The 24,759-nt window shown below is 35.1% G+C and overlaps 1 protein-coding gene across 16 annotated transcripts in view; it reads right to left on the reverse strand.

Annotated features, from left to right (window-relative positions):
- The window catches only part of ERC2 (ELKS/RAB6-interacting/CAST family member 2), a 559,477-nt gene that overhangs the window by 433,856 nt on the left and 100,862 nt on the right, over positions 1 to 24,759 (reverse strand). For 12 of the 16 annotated variants that reach the window (XR_004405890.2, XR_004405889.2, XR_004405900.2 and 9 more), the window contains exons 3-4: positions 17,656 to 17,679; positions 16,611 to 17,027 (exon numbers count right to left, since the gene is read on the reverse strand). Coding sequence is in view for 2 of the 16 variants with exons in the window: in XM_032984316.2 (XP_032840207.1) it covers positions 16,611 to 17,027; positions 17,656 to 17,679 (441 nt within the window). In the remaining 14 variants the exon portion in view is untranslated. The remainder of the gene's footprint in view (positions 1 to 16,610; positions 17,028 to 17,655; positions 17,680 to 24,759) is intronic. The other 4 variants (XR_004405898.2, XR_004405897.2, XR_004405894.2 and 1 more) reach the window with 1 other exon arrangement.

Genomic DNA, 24,759 nt, shown 5'->3' on the forward strand with positions numbered 1-24,759 from the left:
CTCACAGAAAGTCTCAATTGTTTCAGCCTGATACTGGCTGATATAGTTATTTCTAAAGTGATTCCACTTTCAAAGTGAAATGGAAAAGTGATGGGAGCTAAAGGACTTCAATACATTAGAGCTGGAATATTAAACTCAGATCTGCAAAAGGCAGGGAGGGTATTCTTACGGAAAAAGAATTATTACAGCTCTTTCATAAATCTGTGAGTCACTGCAACCTTAAGGCACAGCAGTCTACTGAAGAACTAGAAACACTAATGACTGCCAAGTTTATAATAAATAATTTTTACCCAGAGGGAATACAGTCAAATAAATTTAGCTGTGACAACAGCAAATGTAATTATTCAAATTATGTACAAAACCTTCTCCAATCTGACATAACAAGCTTTCTTTTTAAATTCCTTCATGCTCTTACAGTTGTCTAAATTTGACTTTTCTATAGTAAGTGTCTATTTTAAAAGCATGCTACTAAACATGAGAAGAACATGAGATCCACCAAATGGATCCCTCCTGCAGACACAAGAAACCTGATTTAAGAGATTATTGAACATGGCTGCTATAGCCAGCTGAAACAGCTGTGGAAAGCCAAAGGACATGTCAATGCAGGAGATGCTACCTGAACTGCTGCTTTGGCCACAATAATTGCAATAATAGGAATGCAGGTATTAGCTAACGTGACCACTGACTCCGAAAACTATCTCTTAGAGCCGTAGACCCAAGAACTCTCTGATATTCTTGTTCACAATGAATCCACAGATGGATAATCCCCACAACTGGCAAACTAAATATATGGGGATAGATCTTTTGCTTCTCTTCCCTGAAGTTTCTGCTAAGGGTGTCAGCGTGTTTTAAATAACTGGTACTCACTTCACATACCACAGCATGACGATGTACATACCAGTTCTGAACCCTGCTTGCTAGCATTTGTAATTACACAGCCTATCCTTACCCTTATTTATGGAGTTTATCACTGTCATACTACCCAACGATTCCAGCAGGAAGAGACTGTAGGAAATACTCAAATACATTTTATATTAGTTAAAGCTCCACAATGTTAAATTGAATCAAAGATTCCTGTGAAGCTCAACCACCATGAATTCATACACTGGGAATATTCAGCTTACTAATAATGTATTCATAATTTATTTCCAAAGAAATAAAATGAGATAAAGTTTTTATACAAATTTCTAATTTTGTATTTTTTCCATCAGACACTAAAAACACTCAGGTTTTCTGGAGAGTTAAACCAGCATTTTTAGACTTTGCTGGAATGAAAGCCATTCAGAAAAACAATGGCTAATAAATTAAAGGGCAAGTTTGCGTGTGGCACCAGGCTTCCAACTACATGTGACAGACACAAGAAACCCCTTCTGTTAAATGGCTCAGTGGAAACTAATGATCAAACTAGCCCTTATTCGGAATCCTTCCAGAAGCTCTGTCTTACCATACTGAAGTCCACTATTGTTTGGATAAATTCTATCATCCAAGTTGGTGTTAATATTAAGGTGTTTTGGTTTTTTTTTTTTTTTTTTTTGAGGTAAGAAAAATGTACAAGAGAGAGTACATTTATCTGTTCCCAATCTCTTGGTAAGATTTCCTTTTTTCTGGACAATCATCCTGTGCCTTAATGATGCAGATGGGATGTAAGCACTGCCAAGACCTCTGTAAACACTCACAATACTGTTGAGAGGCTGAAGGGTAACATTATATTGATAATGGTTTCTGAGATTTGTTATCAGCAGAAAATCTTTTATCTGCCAGATGTACTCCTATGTGAAAATATGCCTTTTTCAAGTTGAGAGCTGAAAATGACTCTCTCCAAGTGTGTCAGGAATAATTGAGAACAAACTGATTGTTCTGACACTGAAAGGTGCAGGTGTTCAGTCCATCCACGTTCTGAAACAGACCAATTTTTTTGTTGGGAATAACAATGCATCTGCAATAAAAATCCTTCCTCCTGTGCTACAATGGTACACTTTTAAACAGAATATAGATGCTACTTCCTTTGTGAGAAAGCCCTCCTGAGAGACCTCTACAAAAAGAGAATGGTTTTTGTGGCATGTATGTGTAACTGCACTACAAAATCAGAAAAAATCTCCAACATGAGTTTGTTCAAGCAACAGAAACCTCCCCAGGGATCTTCTACGTGAGGCCAAAAAAATAGAAAAAGTGAAGAATGAAATGTACATCTCAAGCAATTATCAGTATGGTAATTCCCTAGGATACTGTAATTCTTCATCAAAATGGATATTTAATAAAAGACAGCAAAGGCAACAACCAAGCAGGCAGCATATTGGGCTTTCTCATCTATCTGACATTTCCGCAATCCCTTGTAAAAATATAAATAGTAAAAAGTTGAATTACTCATATTTAGGACAGACAAATTCATCAGGAATGACATAGCCAATGAGTCTTACGATGCAGAAGACATGAATGCCCTTAAGCTGCAAGATGCAGTAGCTCTATTCAGAGCTGCTTAAACTCAAGATTTTGCTAAAATCTTGCTAACATTTGAAATAACCATAAGTGGTTCTCTACTATGCTATCATAGTTTGCCTGTACGCTTGACCAGCTAAAAGATAAAAGATCACTAAATTATACTTGTCAGACATTTAATAGTAAACTTTTCTTTCAAAAAGATGCAGTTGCACCCCCTAGTCATCTTTTCAATACTGCTGTAAACTTTTACTGTACTATATTTCTCACCAGATTTAAAAGAAAAAAAAGGAGAAAAAAAAAAAAAACAAACCCACACCTGTTTGAGGTAATCCCTATTCCTGTTGCTCCAGTGTTCTATGTATACTGATGTAAGAAACAAAGACATATATATTTTTTTTAAAAATTTGCCATATAATTTTATTCTAGTTTGTTGGGGGGGGTATGTTATTTACTTTCCTGGTTTTTAAATGAGATTTAGTTTTAGCCACATTACAGAATAGAGGCTCCCTGTACTAAATACAAAGCAAAGCAGTGAAAATGTTAGAGAGATGTGTTTAGAAACACCGAAGTTTTCTTGATGTGTGGCTCTTAGGAAAAAATCTTGATGGTGAGAGGGTACAAGCAAAATTATCATTTATCTTTCTTTTTTCTGATTTTCCCCTTCTCTGTTTCCCCCCACAATGGTCACTAATTGCTCAACCTGCTCTCTCATCACAGGATCTGGTTCTGAAATTCTTTTAATATCTTGCAAATATTCTATGCTGTTAGTTTGATGTTGCTTAAAAGTCTTACATATTTTGAAATTATAAATTTTAAAACTAAAAAAAATGACAAAGGCCTGTTGTGTGATCTGTAAGAGAGCCTTCATTTGAACTTTTTTTACATTTTTTTAATAGAAACAAAGTGTCTTTTTTGCTATTTTGAGTAAGTCTCAGCAATTTCTTCTTAAGTAACACAATAATTTAATTATTATCTAATACACAAAGATAATAAAGGAACAGTTAATATCTCATACAGATGAGAGATTATATTTTTAATAGAAGATTTAGATTTACAATTCCTACCAGAGTTAATAAGAAATTAACTTTTTTAAAAACTCGTTGCATCTTATTTGATTTTATTATATTTATATAGCCTTCTCATCTAATGTCAGGTGTTTTATTCTACATACTGAAGTAATTATAGGAAGTACTTCGTATATTCCTGAAGGCTACATCCACACCTTGGCTTTCATGTCTAAGGATCCAAAATGCATCACAAACTCTGTCATGTGAAGGCAGCTATATATGTGCTGCCTTTGGCTTCTTCAGTATGGTTATACGTTACCACACCATTACAAAGACAAGAAAACCTGCTGTGTAAGTGAGGTACTACAAGCCTATCCTGAAATGCAGCAGGGCATGTCAGCATGACTTGAGATATTCTCCACCATCCATCTTCCATGTCCCAATCACACAATATCGGTGTAGAGGTGTGTTTCGGCAGCTGGGGTATGAGAGCACATATCATGGTGAAACTCTAATCCATTCTGAAGAGGAAGATGGCATCTTAGTTTACTCTTTTATTTTTGTAAATTAAATTGCAAATCTTGACTGACACATTGGGACTGAATTCTACTAATACCTTCTGACTGAATTCCTGATTTCACTTTTTCTGTAGAGAGCTGCACTATACTTTTTAGTCTTCTTGTTTTGATTCTAAACTATGTTCAGTTTCTAGACTACTATAAAATCTCTGTGAAACTGTCTTTCCATCAACTTTAAATGAAGGTAGTCCTCGTCTTAATTCTACCCTTGTAAAATGAGCAATGAAAATAACAAATAGGGCACAATCAACAGTGAAAATCAGAATGAAAACCAATCCTCATTTCCTCATTCAAGAGTGCCATCTAGTGACCAAAATAGCCCTATATCCTTTACATGAAGGATGTAAACCGATCAAGTTACATACCAGATGATTTTTAGGAATTATTTAGGCTCCCTTGCGCCCACTCTTTTTTTTTTTTTTTTTTTTTTTTTTTTTTTTTTTTTTTTTGGTAAAGAGAAGATATTACATTGGAAACTCTAGAACGACAAAGTTTCTTCTCTCTAACAGGCTACTCTTGCTGCAAATTACAGCATCTCACTTGAAGGCCACAGCAACTCATAGGTCATTCTGAAGTGACAAGCATAATTTGAATAGCTATGACCTCCGATGCTGAAATAATTTTATATACCTGTAAGTTGGTGTCTTCATAAACTTCACAGTGTATATTCATGAAGATGCATGTCTGCAGAAGTCTAACTATTCTAGAAGAAACAAAGCAAGCAAGGTGTATGTAAACGGAGAAGTGGTTTTTGAGAATGGTGCTGGGTATTTATTATAAATGCTGCATATTTCCTTAAGTACATTACTAACTTTTCTCAGTTCTCATTCAAAATCTCCATGTGTAGGGATTGGTTTGTGACATAAAGGAGAACAGTGTATGAAGCACATTCCCTCTAGTAAAATATCCTTTTACTGTTTACTAAATCTGTTTACTAAATCAGAAATCTTGTTTCATTAAATTGTTGAATCTAACAGTTTGGGACACTCTCACAAGAAATGCTTGTTTGAAGTGAATCAGGAATCAGATTGCCTGCACAGCAGAGCAACAGCAGTATATGAATTTTGTTAATGGAGGAACACAGTAGTCAGAACTCAGTGATACACAGCTAAGAACCACCTGTTTGCAATTACCTAGTATAGCAGTAAGTTGACTAAGCATTTTTCTCTGTATCAATTAGATTTTCTTCTGAATTATATCAGTGGAACTTGGACTATGTACAAAATCTTCCAGTAACATAAGCGTCTAGAAAAGAATACAAACTGTGTATTTAAAAATAATAAATTCATGTAAGTTGTGTAAAAAGAGCGATAAAGAACATACTATATATGCCCCTTATACCTCCTGAGTCTACAGAGTAGAAAACATTACAGTTTTTTCTTTCTACATGCCCAAAAAAATTGATAGTTCATTACAGTCTATAACAGCGTACTGCATATGCACTTGTCTTTCAGTAATTAGGGAAACATGTCTGATTCACACTTCCCTGGATCACATACTGTTTCCATTTATCACTTCATTTCCTTCAACAAGAACTATGTAGCGTTAGTAAAAGGCCAGCAAGAATATTGCTCAAGTCTTTTGTATGAAAGTGGAAGGAACAGGCATGAGCCCAAATACTACAGATATGCATAATAGTAAGTAGTCCCCTGAGTTCGTATAACTGCCTATATTAATACTTAATCTTGGAAATAACAGTCAGAACACACAGAACCAGTAACTATTCTAAATATATTCATCATACATAAATGGCTCTGAAACATCTGGTTGGTTCTAACTGTTTGTTGTGTAAAGCTTTATGTTTTGGGGAGAAGAAAGTGATCTGTAGAGCAATAGGAATACTTCTCCATATGATTACGATGACATAAGTGTTGCTAAATGGAGATAAACCAAACAGGTGAAGAAGTCAGGTCCATCTACTTTGAACTACTACCTTCCAACCAGTGTAACCAAGGAGTTACCAAGCAATAACCAAGTCTGTATTCATTTATTCTTTCAAATCTCATCCTATTCACTTTAAAAATAACTCAATCCCATTGACTTCATCTGACTCACGAAAAAGGGAAAAAAACACAAACAGGATTTGTTCCTCAGTACTTTCAAACATATCCATAATTTTGGTGGATATGTCTTTCAGAGCACATTGGGATTATTCATCAAGTTTTTAATCAGATCTTTATAGTGAGATAGGATATATGTACACTTATTATCAGATTTTCTATTTGCAAATAAATATATTCAGAGCTCTATAATCATTTTGGACTACCAGGCTCAAACTGCCAGCAAAAAAAAAAAAAAATTTACCTGTAATCAAGATTATCTCACAGGCCAATTAATACATCTATAAAATTAGGATATGATCTGCTAATTAGTGACTAGCTAAATTCCAGTTCCACTACATCACAGGCTATATGTTCTTTCTGAAGAAAGGGGTCAGGATTGTTTCAATTTTACATCTGTTTACTAAATCAGAAATCTCGTTTCATTAAATTGTTGAATCTAACATTGCACTTTTCCTTCATCAAACTGAATTTCAGGTGAAAATTTAGGAAGAGTTTACATTATTAGCCATATTCTACTGCCTATAACACACTTTCACTTTTATTACTGAGACAGGCCATGCATATACTCATGTTGCTACACAGAATTTAAGATTTGTACACGGAAAAAAATTTAACAAATGAAAATCTGTATTTCCTTTTCAGGGGACCAGGGCTGGAGCAGGTGTTTTGTTTTTTTAAAAATGACAAAACACATTTTCTTCTCTCAGTGCTTTACATCCATGCATAGGAAAAAATGTGTACGTACACATACATACAAATGTGTAGATAGTCTCTGGCAGGAGGCTAGCCTGTTGCAGTTTTCTGGAAGTAAGTCTTATACAACTACTATACGTGGGGTTTTAGTCCAGAGAAAAGGCTGTATGATCCCTAAAACAAAGGAGTCTCAACTTAGCTAAAACATGTGATGTGCAGGAAATAGCAGTTTTGGTCTAGAATTTAGAAGACTAGCCCTGAAAATTACTAAATGGGGTTTGTTTATCTTACTCTGCTCTTGGAGCTATATAGGTATAAAGGATTTAGAAGAACAGTGAGTGTTCTTCAACCTATTATTTTAAAAAACTTTCATGTTCCTCTAGTGTTCTAAGGTTTTCTTGTGAGATGATGCAGGAGGCAGTAAGAGAACGAGATGCCAGTTTACATCAACTTTAACACTAACTGTAATTATTCCAATTCTCAGTCTCTTCTTCCAATATTCTTCTGGAAAAATTCATACAGTGGGAAAGCACTGTTATAAAAAGATATAACAGTAGATTTCATTTAGAATGGATGATAGAATAAATTTTCCAGACCAAATTGCCTTCTGGGGTGTTTTAAGACAATATATCTGGAATAAAAAAGGTGGTTCGGATCTGAGGTCCACCTTAAAAGTACATTTCCAATTCCTTATGCCCACTGGATGAAGGTCAGTAATTTTAAATTGCAGTAAATGCACCCGATATGACTGTTACTCTTGCAGTATGGTCTTAAATTCTTTGTAATGTTTTTAAGGAGGAAGACAGCATCTGCCATAAAAGAGCATATCATTAACTAATGATATCTTATATCCTGACTTAAACATTTTCTAACAGCTACTGCCCCAAAGGAAGCTGAAAAACACCCCAACAGATTCAGTCAGTTGTATCTCAATTTGAAATGCAGGTAGGAGTCAGCAGAAGGGGGAGACATTATCTGCATGTGCCCAGTATAAACAGATTAGAGGGATGCCGTTTAATTAAGTTCATTGGTTTGAGAAGTAAGAACAGTAATTCAGCACGACATAGAACCCATTTCAGCCTTAATTCTTTGACCTCATCCTGAAAAAAACTTTAAATATATAAAGACTAGCCTAGAGCCTGCATTAATACTACGTAATCAGGTCTACACTTCTTTTACTAGAAAATAGGCCAGCATGACCTTACAAGGCTATGAAGGACAGAGAAGGAAAATAGAAAGCAACAACATTTCAGAATATTAGATATTCCCATCAAGAGAAACCTTGTCATACAACAAAGTTATCAAATGTTTAGGATGTACACTCTTATCTACACCTGGAATCAAACTGACACCCCTGAATTATCAAAATACACAAAATACTGACTGCTTTGGACTAGGCAGAACTGGTAATCTGATAAAACTCTCCAGGTCTGACTGGTTTGAAACAGGGTGCCAGCAAGGAGCAGTGCTTGTACTAGAAATCTCACATCTAGTGGCATCTCTTTGACTACAAGCACTCAGTTATTCTTAAATTAGCAACTGAAAACCCTCTTACCCAGGGCCTACTCTTCACACATCTATCAGCATTACCCTTTCACCAAGCCTTTCAATATCCTGCTGCATTCTCCTTAAGGTGATTTGACCGAAGTTGTTTACAACATTTTCTAGTAGCTCATGTTTTAAACAAAACCTGTTTAACACATTAGTATGTTAAAATACTTTCTTCTATTTTAAATTAAAATCTTTTAATAAATGCACTCCTTTTTCAACTACTGCAGTTCATTTGCACAGTGGACTGAAATGAGTAACAGTGGTCAGATCCTTCCCCCTGCTTCATTAATGATTTCCTGAGGAGACCTGGGCAGTTTGCTGACCTACCTTTTGCTTCATTTTAGTCCTTTATAGAAGAGGAGTACTACACTAAGAAAGATGCTGAGAGATAACTTGTTAAAAATAAACTGTGAAACATGCAAACATTATCAGCAACGCAGATCTGTGGACAGATCAATGTTTTTGTTATATTTAGAGTGCAGAAGTTCTGGAAGACACATTCATGCTCTTCCATGAAGTATTTCCTTAATTCTGAGTTGACTGATCCCAGGGAGATGCAAGAGGTAATCATTATTTACAATGAGTTATGTATACAACACTACATCTTAAATAATTTAGTGTTTTGGTTTGGTTTCTGCATTTGTATTTTAATCTTCAATGATTTTTTTTTCTGGGGGGGGAGGCTCTAAAAAGGTAGAAATATTACTTCTCCCTGAATGGATCAAGTGATTAGGAAACATGGCTTCTATCAGATAGCACTGTCTAGGTGTTACATTGAGCAAAGCAACTAAGGAGATGCATAATCACTTTCAGTCTAGTTCTGTTTCAGTAGGAGCAGCAAATTTCCACATTCTCTCTGACAAGTTTTTTCTTTTTCTAATGACTATTTTAAGAAAAGTCTTAGCCATGGATTATCTAATGGGAACAGAAATAATTACTAAATAAAATAATTCTAAAATAGATGTCAAAGCACATAATATGAACAAATGACTTTTAAATGCACTTCTAAGCATAATAAACTGTGCTACAAGCATAAATCCTGTGGTATTTACAATCTGTATCTTGTAGCTCCTCAACCCAGTAGGGTTCCTCAACAACTCTGAGCAATCTATTCCATAGCTTAACTACTCTCTGGGTACATCATCTTGCACTTCGGAAAAAGTCTAAAGCAAAAAAGTATACATAGAAATTCAAGGGTAACCAACTCCCCTCTTCCCTGAAAATTCAGCTCTGATTCTTTCTGTGAAAATGCATCAACATCTCAGAGTTGTGAGTCACATACATAAACTACTGTCATTCATATGAACAAGGACAAGAAGATGAAACTGGAGAAAATTAATTACATTATGGAATACAGTAGTGCCACAGATATGAGTAGCAACATGTTTACAGAACAGAGACTTTAACAGAGAGAAGATGAAAGGAAACAAAACCTACAAAAGAAAGCAAAAAGATCATTTTTCTCTGGTTCATTATTGGCTAGTCTCTAAAATGTTTACATGCAGCCTGAAATTTGTAAGTGTGTGAACTGATCAAACAGCCCTGCAGAGATAGTATTTTCACATCTGGGGACAAAACATTAGCTTTGCAGAATTCAAGACAGTCCCCAGACTACCTCCTAAAGGATGCACTCTCCAGGAATGCTCACAGGATCAACACTTATCACCTCCACATATCGAAATGTATAGACAACCCAGCTTACTTACGAATCTCTGATTTTTCTCTCTCTTGCTAAAATAATTTCTTTAGTTGCTACTCTGAGACATGTCAGTTTGAAACTGACAGTTTTCTCATACTCTAGATTCCAAACTATTGGTGATGTTGTCATGGACAGCAATTCTGTCTTTAAAGAAACTGATTTCTAAATGAACAAAGCTTTCTAATCCTCCACGTGGACTTATAAAAATTACTGCAACCAAGCACCCTGGCAAGAATATCATGGGGTATTACAAAATCTGAATGGGCTATGTTAGAAGCAGTAACTGTTCTCTAGAGCAGAATCAGGTTTTGTCTACTTTCTCATGTCTGGAGTGACTGCCAACATTGCAAAGTCCTTCTGTATACTTAAGAGGTCACCTTAAAAACACATATTACTATTGATATTTTCATAGAAAGTAACTGTCTTTATAGCAACTGATAAGATTAATATTTTGAGCTCAGCCAGGACAAATAAAAGAAAGAGGCACTAATGAACCTAATAAAGAGGTTCAGTCTAGAATGGTTGTTAATCTATGTAACTAACTTCAGGGAAGAAACGTTTGGTGTGGATAAAGCATTTCCTTAGTAAATTACTACTGGCTCCAGTGTAAGACATTTACAGTAAACACCAAAAATCTGCAAGGCATCTGTTCTTTTCACAGTGGAAGAAGGAACTTTGCTCCATTAATAACTTTAAAAACATGCAGTAACTAATTCATGATGGCAGTTCAAATCCTATCAGCAGCCTTCATTATTTGACCAAGCTGAGTTCAAAGATAGAGCAAGTTTAAAAAAAAAAAAAAAAAAACAAACCTTGAAAGTTTAGAAGTAGACTTTAAATTATAATGAAGAAGCTAAGAAGCTGTGTTGTTCTTCTTTCTACTAAATATAAAAAAGCTGTAGCTTTAAACCATGTGCAACAACATTATTTTAAGAATACATGCAAGATAAGAGTTAAAATGTATATATAAAACCCTGTATGATCTCAGATTCTGTTTTAGTGAAATTGTATGTTATATAGAGAGGTCATGTGTAATATACGTGTATGTATATATAATAAAATACTTGCTGGAATTTTAACATTTGACTTTACTAGAGATTTAGAGGGCCTTTGCCTAAGGCAAGTTTTTAATAGCAATAATAAAAAAATACTTAATGGTACTTAGGGTAAATAATGTGTGGTCACTATGTTTAAAAAAAGTAATACCAAACATCTGTGCCAGATTTCCACATGATAAAATCCCCATATTCCCTGCAGTTCTCCCAAAGTTAGAGAAACAAATGTTTATTTAAAATTCTAGAAGAGACATGTGATAACCAATTTAAGAACTTTAAGGCAAGCATCTTGTGTTTTCTGACAGAACTGTATACTCAGTGATCTTCATGATATTTAATTCTGAACATGAAAAATGCCATGGTATGACATTATGGCTTCAGGACAGATTTTCAACCAATAACATGCTTAGAGAAAACTATCCAGCCCAAGAATGTCCTTTTTCTTACATGTGTGTATTTGCAAAGACCACTTTGTTCCATACAGGATACATTATTTCCTTATCAAAGCAAACGCCATGTCAGTTTGTCTCAGAAAATATTAATAACATATTTTTGTTAATGTTTTTCAAAGGCAGATGAATTCGAGTGCAGTTAGTTACAGACACAGGATTCAGTCTAACTTAGTGATGGAAAACTGAGCACAAACTGGGCAGAAGTTCTCAGAAACCATGGAAAAGAGCTCAACATTCTCTCTGCCATAGACTGCATCTCCAAAAGTGAAGCAGAAACACATGCTCACACTTCTTGCTATTCAATCAGCTTTATTTGTTCCTTCTTGCTCTGTGAACCAGCAACTAAGGAAACTGTTGTCATAACTATCACAAAACTGGGAATCTAACTACGCTTATGAAAGCTCGTTTCTTGTTTTAAATTCCTTAATACATGGAAAGAAATCTAATCCCATCTTTTGCATAGTTTATTTCCCAATATTTTAATGAACCTTACTGACATGGGCATTCTTTGCTATTCCTGTAAAAGAGCAGGATTCCAACTTCAGCTGAAGTCTCCTCATCCTCCTGTATAATAAACCTCAAATTTGCCATTTCTAAAACTTTCAAACACAAAACTTAAGTAAACGTATCATCACAAGTTTGCCTCTGTGAAACAAAGTTTAAAGATGCAGTAGATTGCACACTGCAGAAGGGTACAACAGTTGAGGGCCAGGTAGTTCACATGCCAAAGTCAGTCCAAATCTGCTAAGAATATTAAAACAAATTAAAAAAAAAAATGTGTTTTTTTATTTTCCAGAGTTATTCCTATGCCTCTGGTACACTAGCTATTTGTATGTCTCTTCCCTGTACCTTCTCTAAGAAATATAATTTAAGGTCTAGAGAAATTCCAGCTCTTTGAAGGCAGCTATATTATGAAATTCACAGGAAAAGATGAAACAATCAATGGCTTAAGAAAGAGAAATTTTACATGTTTCTTTGATATTTGGCAAATTATTTTGAATCAAAACAGTAAGATATTGATTTCTGGTAATGTGCACACTTGTGTAAAATGGGCAGAAGATTAATATGAGAAATATTTAATAATTGACAAAGTGGTAGAGACTGAAGGACAACAAGAACAGTTATTTCTCTCTACCTAGCTAAACAGACTGAAAAAAATTACTATCTGGACAAAAGCAGTTCTGGAATAACAAAGAACATATCCCTTACTACTCAATTCCCAGTATGATCAGTGCTCAGGGGTGTGCAAGTCAAGGCGATAGAATCAACAGCCATTGGAGACAGAAGAGTGTAGAAGAGGGTGTCCTTAATTGCCCATGCTTCACAACCAGTTGCTTCAGTTTCCCTCACACCATATTAGTTTAATTTTCTGGTTTGGTCAAAATTCCACCCAGCAGTGATTATTAATAACAGAATCAATTTCTTCTGCTTCTCAACCATTAGCTTTCTATTCCGTATGTTGAGAGATCTAAAAGATTGTGGACGAACAGGAGAGAAGACAGATTCTAGCTCTGGCACTATTGTAAAGAACCAAGAAATGAACAGCATAAGGGAGAAAGATACATTTGCATTAGGGTAAAATAAAACCCATTCAAATTCCCAGGAAAATACATGTAAGACTTGCCCTTTCTCCAGCTGGGATTTAAAAGGTAACAGTATGGTACACGATTAGATTTCAAGAACTGAAAAACTTCAGATTGAAAGTATTTTTAAACTAAATACCAACAGCATAGCTTATGAGAAGTCAATCTATATATGCTTTTTAATATGGTGCTGAGGCTGTAGAAAATCAGTAGTCTTCAGGTATTTTTTCCACATTCAGCTTCATTTCCACCATGTCCAAGTTTTTTTCCACAGATAGCACACTCTGCTGGAAACTACAGCAATGTCTATCATTGCATTGATATCATGCATATCAGTGCATTGATACAGTAGAACATTCTGTTCATTGAATAGCTTAATTTGCTGCTACAAAGAAGTTTATCTTCCTTAACTTGTTTTTAGTGCAGTGGCAGAAAGTCAAATACCAAAACTAATTAAAAAACAGAAACAAGTGTTCATGATTTGATCAAATATTATGTTACATATAACACTAGTTTCTCAGGAATATACTCAACATGAGTTCTACACTCCAACCTGTAAAAATACAAAAAACAGAATATTTTAAATGAAGTTCTAAAATGACAAATATTTTGTTAAAGCTATAGAAAGATTAACATAATTCGAGTGACTACTAAATAATTCATGAATGGAATTAATTTAAAATATATCCAAGTTCCAGTTTACTTTTAAAGCATTCTCGGGGCAGGGTATTAAAAAAATCCAGCAACTCCGCACAGTTAAAAAGTTACTAGTTAAAAAAATAAAAGTATCAATCCACTAGGGAGACTACTGCAGATGATTCAACACAGTAATTCCTGGTTTATCATGTTGGAAAACTAATCATACACTGTATATGCAGTGACAGCAATTTGAACAAGCACTTCAGAATAACAAGGACTTACCAAGCTACACATGAAGATCAAAAGTCTATCCATTTGGACTTTTAACAAATAGGTAAAACTATACAGAATATTTGATATTCCCTCAAGCATGCAAACAACTTCCCATAACAAGACAGCAAAAGACAAAATTTGAACCTCAGAATTTTTTCTATGAGCCCACTTGAACATCCAAATCTAGATTCCTGGAAAAGCAAGCAGGTGCCTACTAAACATTTAGTTTCTAAAGAGTTCATCCACCCTACACATACTTCCAAGCTCCTTATAACAAACTTCGAATATTCAGAAAAAAAAAAAAAAATCAACAAATCAAAACCAATAAATACCATGTGCAACAGGGAGAGAGCTGGATAGGCAGATCTCACCCAAAGCCTTGAATATATAATATAATTATATATTACATATTATATATTTATTATATAGTATATGTTATATATTATATATTATATATCATATATCATATATTATATATTATCTATTATAGCAAGGAAATTATTAGCCAAAATCTCCAAATCACTAGATAGTTCCTGACAATCTGACAGGGACAGATTCCAGACAGCAAACCTAGTAAATTTTAAATTTTGACCAGTTATCAAGGTCATAAGCAGAAACTCCAGTAAACACCATTCTATACTTGCAGTACTGCAGAGGAAAGATAGCCTCTATATCCTCATATAAACTGAAGGAGGAACAATTTTTTTCCTGGTACCTGAGGGTAACCCAGTGGGAACTCTGAAAAATAAAACTAATTCAGTATAAATATAGGAGAAACACACAGTCTATAAGTAGCAATATGATCTCCTTTCAGCATTCCTTAGACTAATCAATAAATTGGATGCCCAAGGACTTGACTTGAAAGCTTACATTTTACCTACTTTTCAAGTTCTATTTAGTTCTATTTCTCTCACTGCTCTTAATTATTGTGCTAATTAGAAATCTTCTTCAAATTTCCACTGTAAATTTATTCATGTCCAATACATATTCAAACTAGGATTCAGAAATCTCAGTGATACCAGTACAACAGGTGACACAATCACGTAACAAAACAAATAATGAACAGCAAACCATCCATCCTTGAAACAGACTGTATATACTGTATTAATAGCTGATCTAAATCCAGAGACTTGTCTGTTAGTTTATAGAACTTCTCCCACAATCCTCCCTCATCACAAACTCAGTATCATTAATTCCTTATGTGACTCCTTTCAGGATCCATTGACTTTCAGACTTCACTAATGGGTGGCATAATTTTTTAATTTAAAAATTCTGCCTGTGAAAACATTCAGGATCCACACCTTCACAAGGAAACTTTATTGAAATGTATCATTGTATCTTGCAAATTTTCCAATTTCCAACCTTCAGATGGGCCCCAGATACCACTGAACCCTCAATACATATTCTAGGTTAGAGAAGACAAAAAAAAAAACAGAACAAAACAAAATAAACCTAATAAGCCATAAGCTAAATAAAAAAGAATTTGCCCATAGCAAAGACAATATTTTGACAACATTCTGTAGATATAAATACCTGTTCTTAATCTCTAGCATTCATATGCTCAGTGATATACAGGAATCAGTAATAGTTTTCTATGCTCTTGTACTACTTCTATTCATGCTTTAATCTGTCAGGCAAATTGGTGTTTTTACTAGACTGGAAGTTCAATCAGACTACACTGTTGCCAAATTTCTAAGGAAAAAGACCTGTTTATCCTGATTTCCCTTACTGTGGGTAGCTTGTATGCAATCTCCCTGCATTTTTCACCCTTCTTAGCAGGAAGCAACAGGGTCTTTCTGAGGAAGACTCACACTGTCTTGTTTGCCTGATGCTAGTCACATGATAACACTGACGGGCTGCTGGAACGCATAGGAGTAGATGGGCTTGACACCAGGCCAGATTCTCTTTCACTTGTACTAATTCAGTCATCCCAAATCCAGTCCCAAAAATGCCTTCACAAGTGATGTGGGCAGCTGGTGCGGGTGGGCTTAGGATCAAATTAAAGATCTCTCAAAGTACAGTGCAGCCATCACCCCAGTGTTTTAACATAGTAACACAATGTGGTACATTTACCTAAGAACTTGGGGTACCACACATGAAAATATATTAGAAATGCACATAGGCAGAAGCCTTTGTTTATGTGGAAGGCAAAACATTTTAAAACACTCATTTTAAACACAAGGGGTATCAAATCAGACACAAAAGTAACATGCACTCATGACTATTTAGTTTATAGGAGCAGAAGGCATTACTTCCCTCTTCAGTAGTTCCATTCCTCATTTGCCAAACACTGATTTGTCAAAATACAGAGAATAAAGAAACTACACAAAGCAACAATGTCAGAAATTATAAGGCCCCCAATACAATTACTTTTCTGCCATAACTTATACTTACTTTCAAATGTCATATAGTCCTGTTGTGTACTTATTACAGATTGTAAATCAAATGCATGTCATCTTTTTTTATGAAAAAATTAGAGCAGAAAAAGAAAACATTTAGATAATCTAAAACACATTTCCAAAACTGTAGCAAGTACTTTGACAATATCTTTCAAACAAATAAATGAGTTTTTCATTACCTCTCTAAGATGCATGTTCTCCTTCTCCTTCTGATCTAAAATCACTTCTAAATGATTAACCTGAGATTCAGCCTCTGCCATCCTTCGAGTTCTCTCATTGTCATCTTCCATTCCTTTAGTTGGCAAACCTTTACTTTGCAACATTTCCAGAAGCTTTTTTATTGATTCATCTCTGGCATTTAGTGTTTGCTTTTGTGTTTCAATCCTAAGTTCCATTTCTTCTAGCGTTTTTCTCAATAGAAAGAGCTCTTTAGCCTGTCTATCATGTTCTGCTTGAAGTCTTCGAAAATTCTCCTCCGTGAGCTCAATGGTAAAATGCTCAGCCCCTCGGTTTCCACTTTCTTGCTGAAGAAGATGATTAAGGTCTCTCTGGGTTCTAAGCTCATCTTGAAGTGCCTGGATTGTCATTTGCAGATGCTGCAATAAAAAAAAAGGACGGAAAAATAAAGATCAATTTAGGATCTGAATGTAGGATTAGTATTGGATTCAACTTTCGTTGCACTCAGTTACAAAAATTCATTAGAATAAATGTTGAAAGTATATCAAATGACCTTATAAAATAGCAAATGCATGTGACAATGTTTGTAATGATATCTTTCAAGTGCTTCTAGAAAAAAAAGAGAAGACAACAAACACACACACAAAATAGTGCCAGCTACAGATAAATAGCAAAGAAAGGTAAACCAACAAACCCAAACGCTAGGCAGTGGCACATCCATTAATACAGTCAATATGCACCTACAAAGCTGAAAGACTAAGTATTCCATGTTTTCTAATTTACTTCATAGACTAAAGATAATTCTGCCCTTCATGGCGCTTGACAGTACTGTTGTTTTTAAAGTCAACCAAAGCGCTCACTATAATTGAAGAGGCCTTTGGGGACTGGCTGAGTTGGGGCTGGTTGGTTTCGTTTTTTTCTTTTGGCAACTAATGCTATGAACATTTTAGTAAACAGGATTACTGTATCTCTAACAAGCAAACAAAAGTAACACAATAAGCAATACTGAATTTTGAAAAATAAATTGACTGCAAATAGTAGACAAACCTTTGTTCTCCTGGCATCCAAAAACTGAACAGCATGGTAAATGAAAAAATGAAGCAAAATCAACATAAATAAAGGTCAGATGCAAGCAAAGGAGATTCAACAGAAAGAACTAAATTCAAAAAAAAGTACCTTCAACAGAAAAAACAAACAAACAAACAAACATTTTTATTGACTTATACAGAAAGGCACCAACAACTTCACAATACTCAAATATATAAATCTAAACTATAGACAGACTTTACTCAACAGATGTGACCAAACCATATTAGAAATAATCAATTCCACAGCAAATAATAACCTTCCTATTTTATCTTACTCTTCGTTTACATTTTAAGGTTTTAAAAAACACAGTAACTTCTAAAATATTTGTACTACATCTGACTACAGGAGTCTCTTTGTTCAAGAGGTAAATATTACACTCCTTATTCAACACAAACCAAAATCAAAAAGAATTATATTTTTATCTGATGATTTTTCTTCTTATTTTTCCCTTCTATTCACTGCCTACACAGCATACTGAATTTATAGAAAAAATAGTTATTCCTGAATAGTCACATGATCTGTACTGAAAGAAATTTAATTGCAGGAACTATGGGACTTAAACGCATGGCACCACACTTTTTTGCATTAATGGATATTCTGCAACTCCACATTCTAAAAACAAAACAAAACAAACAAACAGAAAATCATTTCATTTGATACTACCTTCATGTTTACCACAATTATATCTAAAACTTCTGTCTGTAACAATAATTTAAACTGAATGAAAAAACACAAAAACCTTAAGCAAACAACTTTTTTAAATCATGTCTTTTATCAGATATTTCAAATGGAAAAAATAAGTATTGCCAGTGGTAGAATTCTGTACAGTTTGACACTTTAAATCTGTTTTATCATTGAATACCACTGTCTTTATAATTGTCCAGATCTTAATCCTCTTAATATTTGCATCTTATTAGGTACATACTCATTTAAGAGCATATAAATGTAAGGTTATCATTCACAGCCCTGATTTTATTTAATAGTAATTCTTATCCTTTTCTTAATCTCATCATCTTTTTTTTAAATAATCTTAAGAGCTCACAATAAACTAAAACTACCTCTAGATGTAGCAGTTTTCCCAATTCAAATCTATTATACTGTGTATGACTAAGACTGACAGTTTTAACACAGAAATTCAAATACAAATGCTTAAATCCAAATCAAATTTTGAAATAGTATAGAAATTATATTCAATGATTATCATGAAAGATTAAATTAACAAGGACGTGGAAAGCTAATGACAAGGATAGAGAGATGCTGCAAAGTAAACAGAATCAAAACATTTATTTTTAAGTGTTTTTTCACTATGTTAAGACATAGGGACCTAATTTTTTTAGATTACCTTACCCAGCCAATACGGTAATTTTGCAATGGCTCCAAACTAAATGATATCTTTCATTACTGTATTCTCTAATCCTTTACAGCTTTGTAACATTGAAAGCTGGAGGTGAATACATGCTTAAAATTACTGAATTAAAAATAATTCAGTTTTTCCTAAATAGATTGCAAGTTTCCTTTATACAATAAAGTATTGTTTTCCTTCTTTCTTAGAGCAGAAATATGGATGAAATCCGGGTTTAAGGATATTAAAAAGAGAAGGAAAACGAAAACCAGAAATTACCTGCACATTATATTACATTCTTCAATATATGACTATTGAGATGGAAGAGGCAAAGGAGCAGGTAAAAGTAACATTTGACATTTTTAAAAAGTAAATTCTCAAAAAAAAAAAATGACAGACACGTCAAAGAACACATTCGAATATCTCCATTCTCATCTTTGAGAACATTTTAGCTTAGGTGATGATGTTGCAAGCTACTTTAAAATTACACTCAGTAGTTTGTTTCAGTGGAATGATTGGTAAGTGATTTTTTTAAAAACTATTTAAAAAATTATAATGCAGGTTGCTATCTTGAAGCTCAAGGAACAGGGTTTTTTCTGTTCAAGTTTAGTTATTACTGGCTGGGAGCAGGGGGCGGGAGAGGGTTGAACATAAATCCTAGCTTCCAACAGGAAGCAATTATGCATGAGACTCACAGCTTCCATTTACAAAAATACATTTTTATTCAAAGGCTTCGAAGGAAACCATTAGGGTGCTGCAAATGCAACAAAAATTAAAAAGACCACAATCAAAATTTAAATACATTTTTTCATTCAATCTTACAAATTTAGGGAAACAGCTTCATTTTTTGATGACTTAGGACTTGGAATCATACAACTGACCTATCTGATGCACCTTTACTTGTTTTTCTGGTGGATGAAAAGCTGGACATGAGCCGACAACATGCACTTGCTGCCCTGAAGGCCAACCGTGTCCTGGGCTGCATTAAGAGAATTGTGACCAGCAGGTCGAGGGAGGGGATTCTCCCCCCTCTACTCCACTCTCATGAGACCCCCCTGCAGTGCTGTGTCCAGCTCCCAGCCCCCCAACATCAGGACATGGACCAGCTTGAGCGGGTCTGAGGAGGCCACAAAGATGATCAGGGCACTGAAGCACCTCCCCTGTGAGGCCAGACTGAGAGAGTTGGGGGTGTTCAGCCTGGAGAAGAGAAGGCTCCGGGGAGAGCTTATAGAGGCCTTCCAGTACTTAAAGGGGGCTGCAGGGAAGATGGGGAACAACACTTGATCAGGAGGTGCTGGGGTAGGACGAGGGGTAACAGTTTTAAACTGAGAGGGCAGATTTAGATTAGATAGAAGGAATAAATTCTTTCTTGTGAGGGTGGTGAGACACTGGCACAGGTTGTCCAGAGAAGCTGTGGATGCTCCATCCCTGGAAGGGTTCAAAACCAGGTTGGACGGGGCTGGGAGCAACCTGGTCTAGTGGAAGATGGCCCTGCCTACTGCAGGAGGGTTGGACTGCATGACATTTAAATGTCCTTTCTAACACAAACTATTCTATGATTCCTGCCATGAAGGAAGCCTTGGTTAGAGCTTACTGAAAATTTTCATATAAGTAATTATGAAAAAATATGTGTGTATCCATTTAACCTATTCATATATTTGCATCCAGCTTGGCAAACACCACCTCTCAAAGGCTCAAAAGAATTGAATAAATATTTGTTTTTCAAATTAGAAGTTTAGTCTTTAAAACTTTTTCATGCTATTCTCAGTTTTAAATTGTCCTTTTTTTAAACAGGTAGAATTTTTCTAAGTGAAATGTTTGCTTTTGATCAAACAAAATTTCATTCAACATTATACCAAAAACATTTCCATTTTAATTAATTAATTTTCAAGTTGATGTCCACATTAGCTATCAGCCAGAGCTTCATTCCCAGGGCATTTATTTAAAACATGAATCTCATACCTATACATTCTTCATAAGAATGGCTGAAATAATACATATAAACTTTGAATTTGCATAAACACAGTAGACTAAATCCTCTACATTCCAAAATTATTGCACTAGGAAGCAATAGCAATATTCAGCAACTACTAGTAGTATAAAAATAATCAAAATATTTGTTTTCTCCAATCTGAAAAATTATTTAAGGTATGTCCTCCTAATTTTAAATTGGACAATATATATTGCTAGAGGCTAAAAATTATTTACAAATAAATGTTTTCCCAAAGTCAAGCAGTCTCTGTACACTAAATGTGTATGTGCCTATAAGACTTTAGCTAAGCAAAGGGAAACTAATTTCTAAAATATTTAATACAAAATAAAAGCAAACTTAACATACATGTTGCTAACTTACAACCCTTCTGAATGCAAGCTGTAAAAGTCAAAACTGTTGGATCAACACAAATAATTAGAAATCAGAACTCAAACAACAATTTTGGTTAAGACAAACCAGACAACTTCCTTTTCTGTCCCACAGCAAGCTACATCTTTAGGTTCTACCCAAAACCATGTTTGTCACTAAACACAACAGTAGTTGTGGCTGCTTCTCAGTGATTATGTTAAAACAGCCTCAACTGTGGCAGACTACTGCTACTCTGACAGAAGAGAATCCATTTTTGGACACTTTCAAGACTTAGAACTCTCTTTGAACATGATGGACTAGATTTAGACTGGTGCTGGCACAGATTTTTGTATTTGCAGCTACCTAAGAAAAGGAAAGAACAAATGTTGTGAGGGTGGAAAGACACTGTATAATTAATTGCAGTGGGGGAGGAATGTAGGAGTGCTATGAATATCTGTCACACTGCTGTCATTACACAGACATAGAACTTTAAGGGGATTTAAAAAAAAAAATGCATGATATATAATATTTTTCATAATTTCTATTAAAAACAGACCAGTTGACCAGAAATATTTCCATGCCAATTTCTTGGTAATAGATAAATAGTTCTCTCAGAACTTTTTCACTCCTTCTCTACAGCCCGAGTCCAAGACGCAACCCATGGAACTGCACAGGAGGTTCCATTAATCTTTCTCTGAATTAAACACAGTTCAGGTTTTCAAAATTTGCCCCAATAAATTGAAACAAAACCATGAAAGGAAGATGAATTAATGGCCCTTTCCGGATTCCAATTCACATTCTACACAGGGAGATTCCTCTAATCTGTGCCAACTGGCTATTCCCAAAGGAATTGCCTACAGAGAAATGTCCTGCCATGGTATGCCTTGGGCAAGAGCACAAAAGCACTTTCAGGGCATGCCAAAGCCTTAGCTATATGGTGAACAGAGGAGGAAAAGGAAATCACAATGAGAATCCCTGAATTAAAACTCTTAGTCCACCTACAGAAGTACACAGCTTCTCATACTTTGCACCACCACCCTGGCACCAAAAGCAAAGAACCTTGAAGAATCCAGTCTACTGTCATGTTAAAAATTGCCTGCTACTAACATGGAAGGAAGTGACAAACCTTGTGTAAGGTTAGGAAGGAGGGAAGTTATAGCTGGGGCTGTCTTGACTGGGAAAGCCAACATGAAGGACTTGGTGGCAGAAAGTGGTCTTATGCTCTCAAGTGATGGATTTTGAAATATGCATCCACCCATATATAATTTGCTAGTAGTTTTCTGTAATGTAGTGATAATTTAACAAGCTAATTACTCAGACAAGAATCACTCAAATTTGGGCACCAGACCTGCTGAAGGATTCTGAGTATGTTCTTTGATAGTTTCTGCTCTAAATAATTCGGTACAGCACTATGACTAAAGGGGGTGATGGTAGCAAGATCATCCAGTAGATTTGAAACAACTATTTCCATAGCCATCCAAGACAATTTGATATTTTGGTGCTTTATCCAAAATCTTTATTAGTCTTGAGTGTTTTTTCACCACCTAATGCCTCAATCCTCCCTCTCAACCACCACTGTCTTTTTATTGACTTCTAATTCCTCTCTCTCACATCTCCATTTTTAGCTCCCAATTCTCCTGTTTCTTTCCCACTCCAAACACTAGGACAAAATGTCTTAGCTTTGTCTTCTGGGACCCTCTTACCTGGCCTCTTAACCTCTTACCTCTTACTTGAGAGGTAACAACTACTACTGTAACCATTCCTGTCCTCTCAATGCCAGAACTTCCATATAATGTGATGGTCAAACAATCTGACAGAAGTGAAAACCAACTGACAGCAAAACCCAGCAAGTGTGGAAGGAATAATCAGTGTCCAGGAGAGAGAGCAGGTCCAGGCAACAGACAGCCACAGACTGCAGGGTGGGATGTGTGGTGAGACTGAGCTTCCTTCCCTGACACCAGGCAGCCAGCAGTATGGGAATACATAGGAGCACGTCAGGATAGATTCATGACAAAGACTTCCAGAAGAGCTGGAAATCAAACCAAGCTGAAGATTTCAATATACTCTTTCTTTTTTTCCCTTTTATTAATGCACATAAAAATAACAAAGGATTTTGTCCATAATTTATGATCTGTTATAGCCTTTGAAAAGGCATGGTCTAACAGTGTTTTTCTGTATTTATTCTTCAAACTATAGATTATTGTTTTAAGCAGTCTCTGCAGGTATCTTCTTGATCATATGGGGTATCTTAATAAGCGGACTTGCATGATCACATTACCTCTACAGTGCATGCAATGAAAGGAATAAAATGTACTAAAATGCCCTGTGTCTTGGGATGTACATATATAATTTACAAGGCTGGATCAATGGATATAGTCTAGTCTTCTGATAGTGGCAAATATATGATGATAGAGACTGTGGAAAAAAAAAATCCTACTGTGTAACTGTACACCATAGAAAGTTACAACTATAACTGAATACATCTGAGCAAGTATAACAACAAATTATACTGTTGACTATTACTGTCGTTTTCTAAAATCAAGCTTTATTATTTATTCTATAATCTGCCACTGCTCCATTTTTATTTTTTACATTATGAACCTCTATCACTGAAATGTAACAAACTACTTAAAAGTTTCTCATTAACTGCATCTAAACCAATTTGTACGTTAACTTTAGTTATACTACTAAAACAATGAGCATTAGACTTGCAAATATTTATAACTAAACACTGCTAAGGACAAACATGCAAATCTTTATTTTCTTCTGCAAGAGAAAACCAAAAAGAGAACTAGAGATATTTTCTTCATCAGCATTAATTAAGAAATGGATTCTCCCACACATTTGCTCATCTGTCTAATGTATTTTAAGATTCTGGCATCCAAACAACAACACTGAAGATCAGTTGACAAGAATTTTGCTTGAATAAGACAATACTGACAGAAGTGAAAGAAGACAGATGTAATTTGTGAGAAACCACAGGAGATTCAGACCACATACTCAATGCATCTTCAGCATTAAAAATTCTGGAGGTGCAACAGATGAGGGACAACTACTGCATAATACCATTTGCTGGTTAGACACAATTCTTGTATAGTGATTTTCCTTAATTTTTCTTTTCTTATGCTTTTAAATTTAGTGCCTTGTCAAATTCTATACAGCTTGCCTTTAATACCATACTTTGCAAGTTAAATAAGGAATCTTGTCATATACATTTAAACCAGCATTTCTTAAATCAAACATGTAGTGGGTTGACCTTGGCTGGACGCCAGGTGCCCACCAAGCCGCACTATCACTCCCCTCCTCAGCAGGATGAGGGGGAGAAAATAAGATGGAAAAAACTTCATGGGTCACAATAAAGGTAGTTTAATAAAGCAAA

Source organism: Tyto alba, unplaced genomic scaffold (assembly GCF_018691265.1).
Source record: "Tyto alba isolate M040663 unplaced genomic scaffold, T.alba_DEE_v4.0 Super-Scaffold_3, whole genome shotgun sequence".
NCBI classification, from domain to species: domain Eukaryota; kingdom Metazoa; phylum Chordata; class Aves; order Strigiformes; family Tytonidae; genus Tyto; species Tyto alba.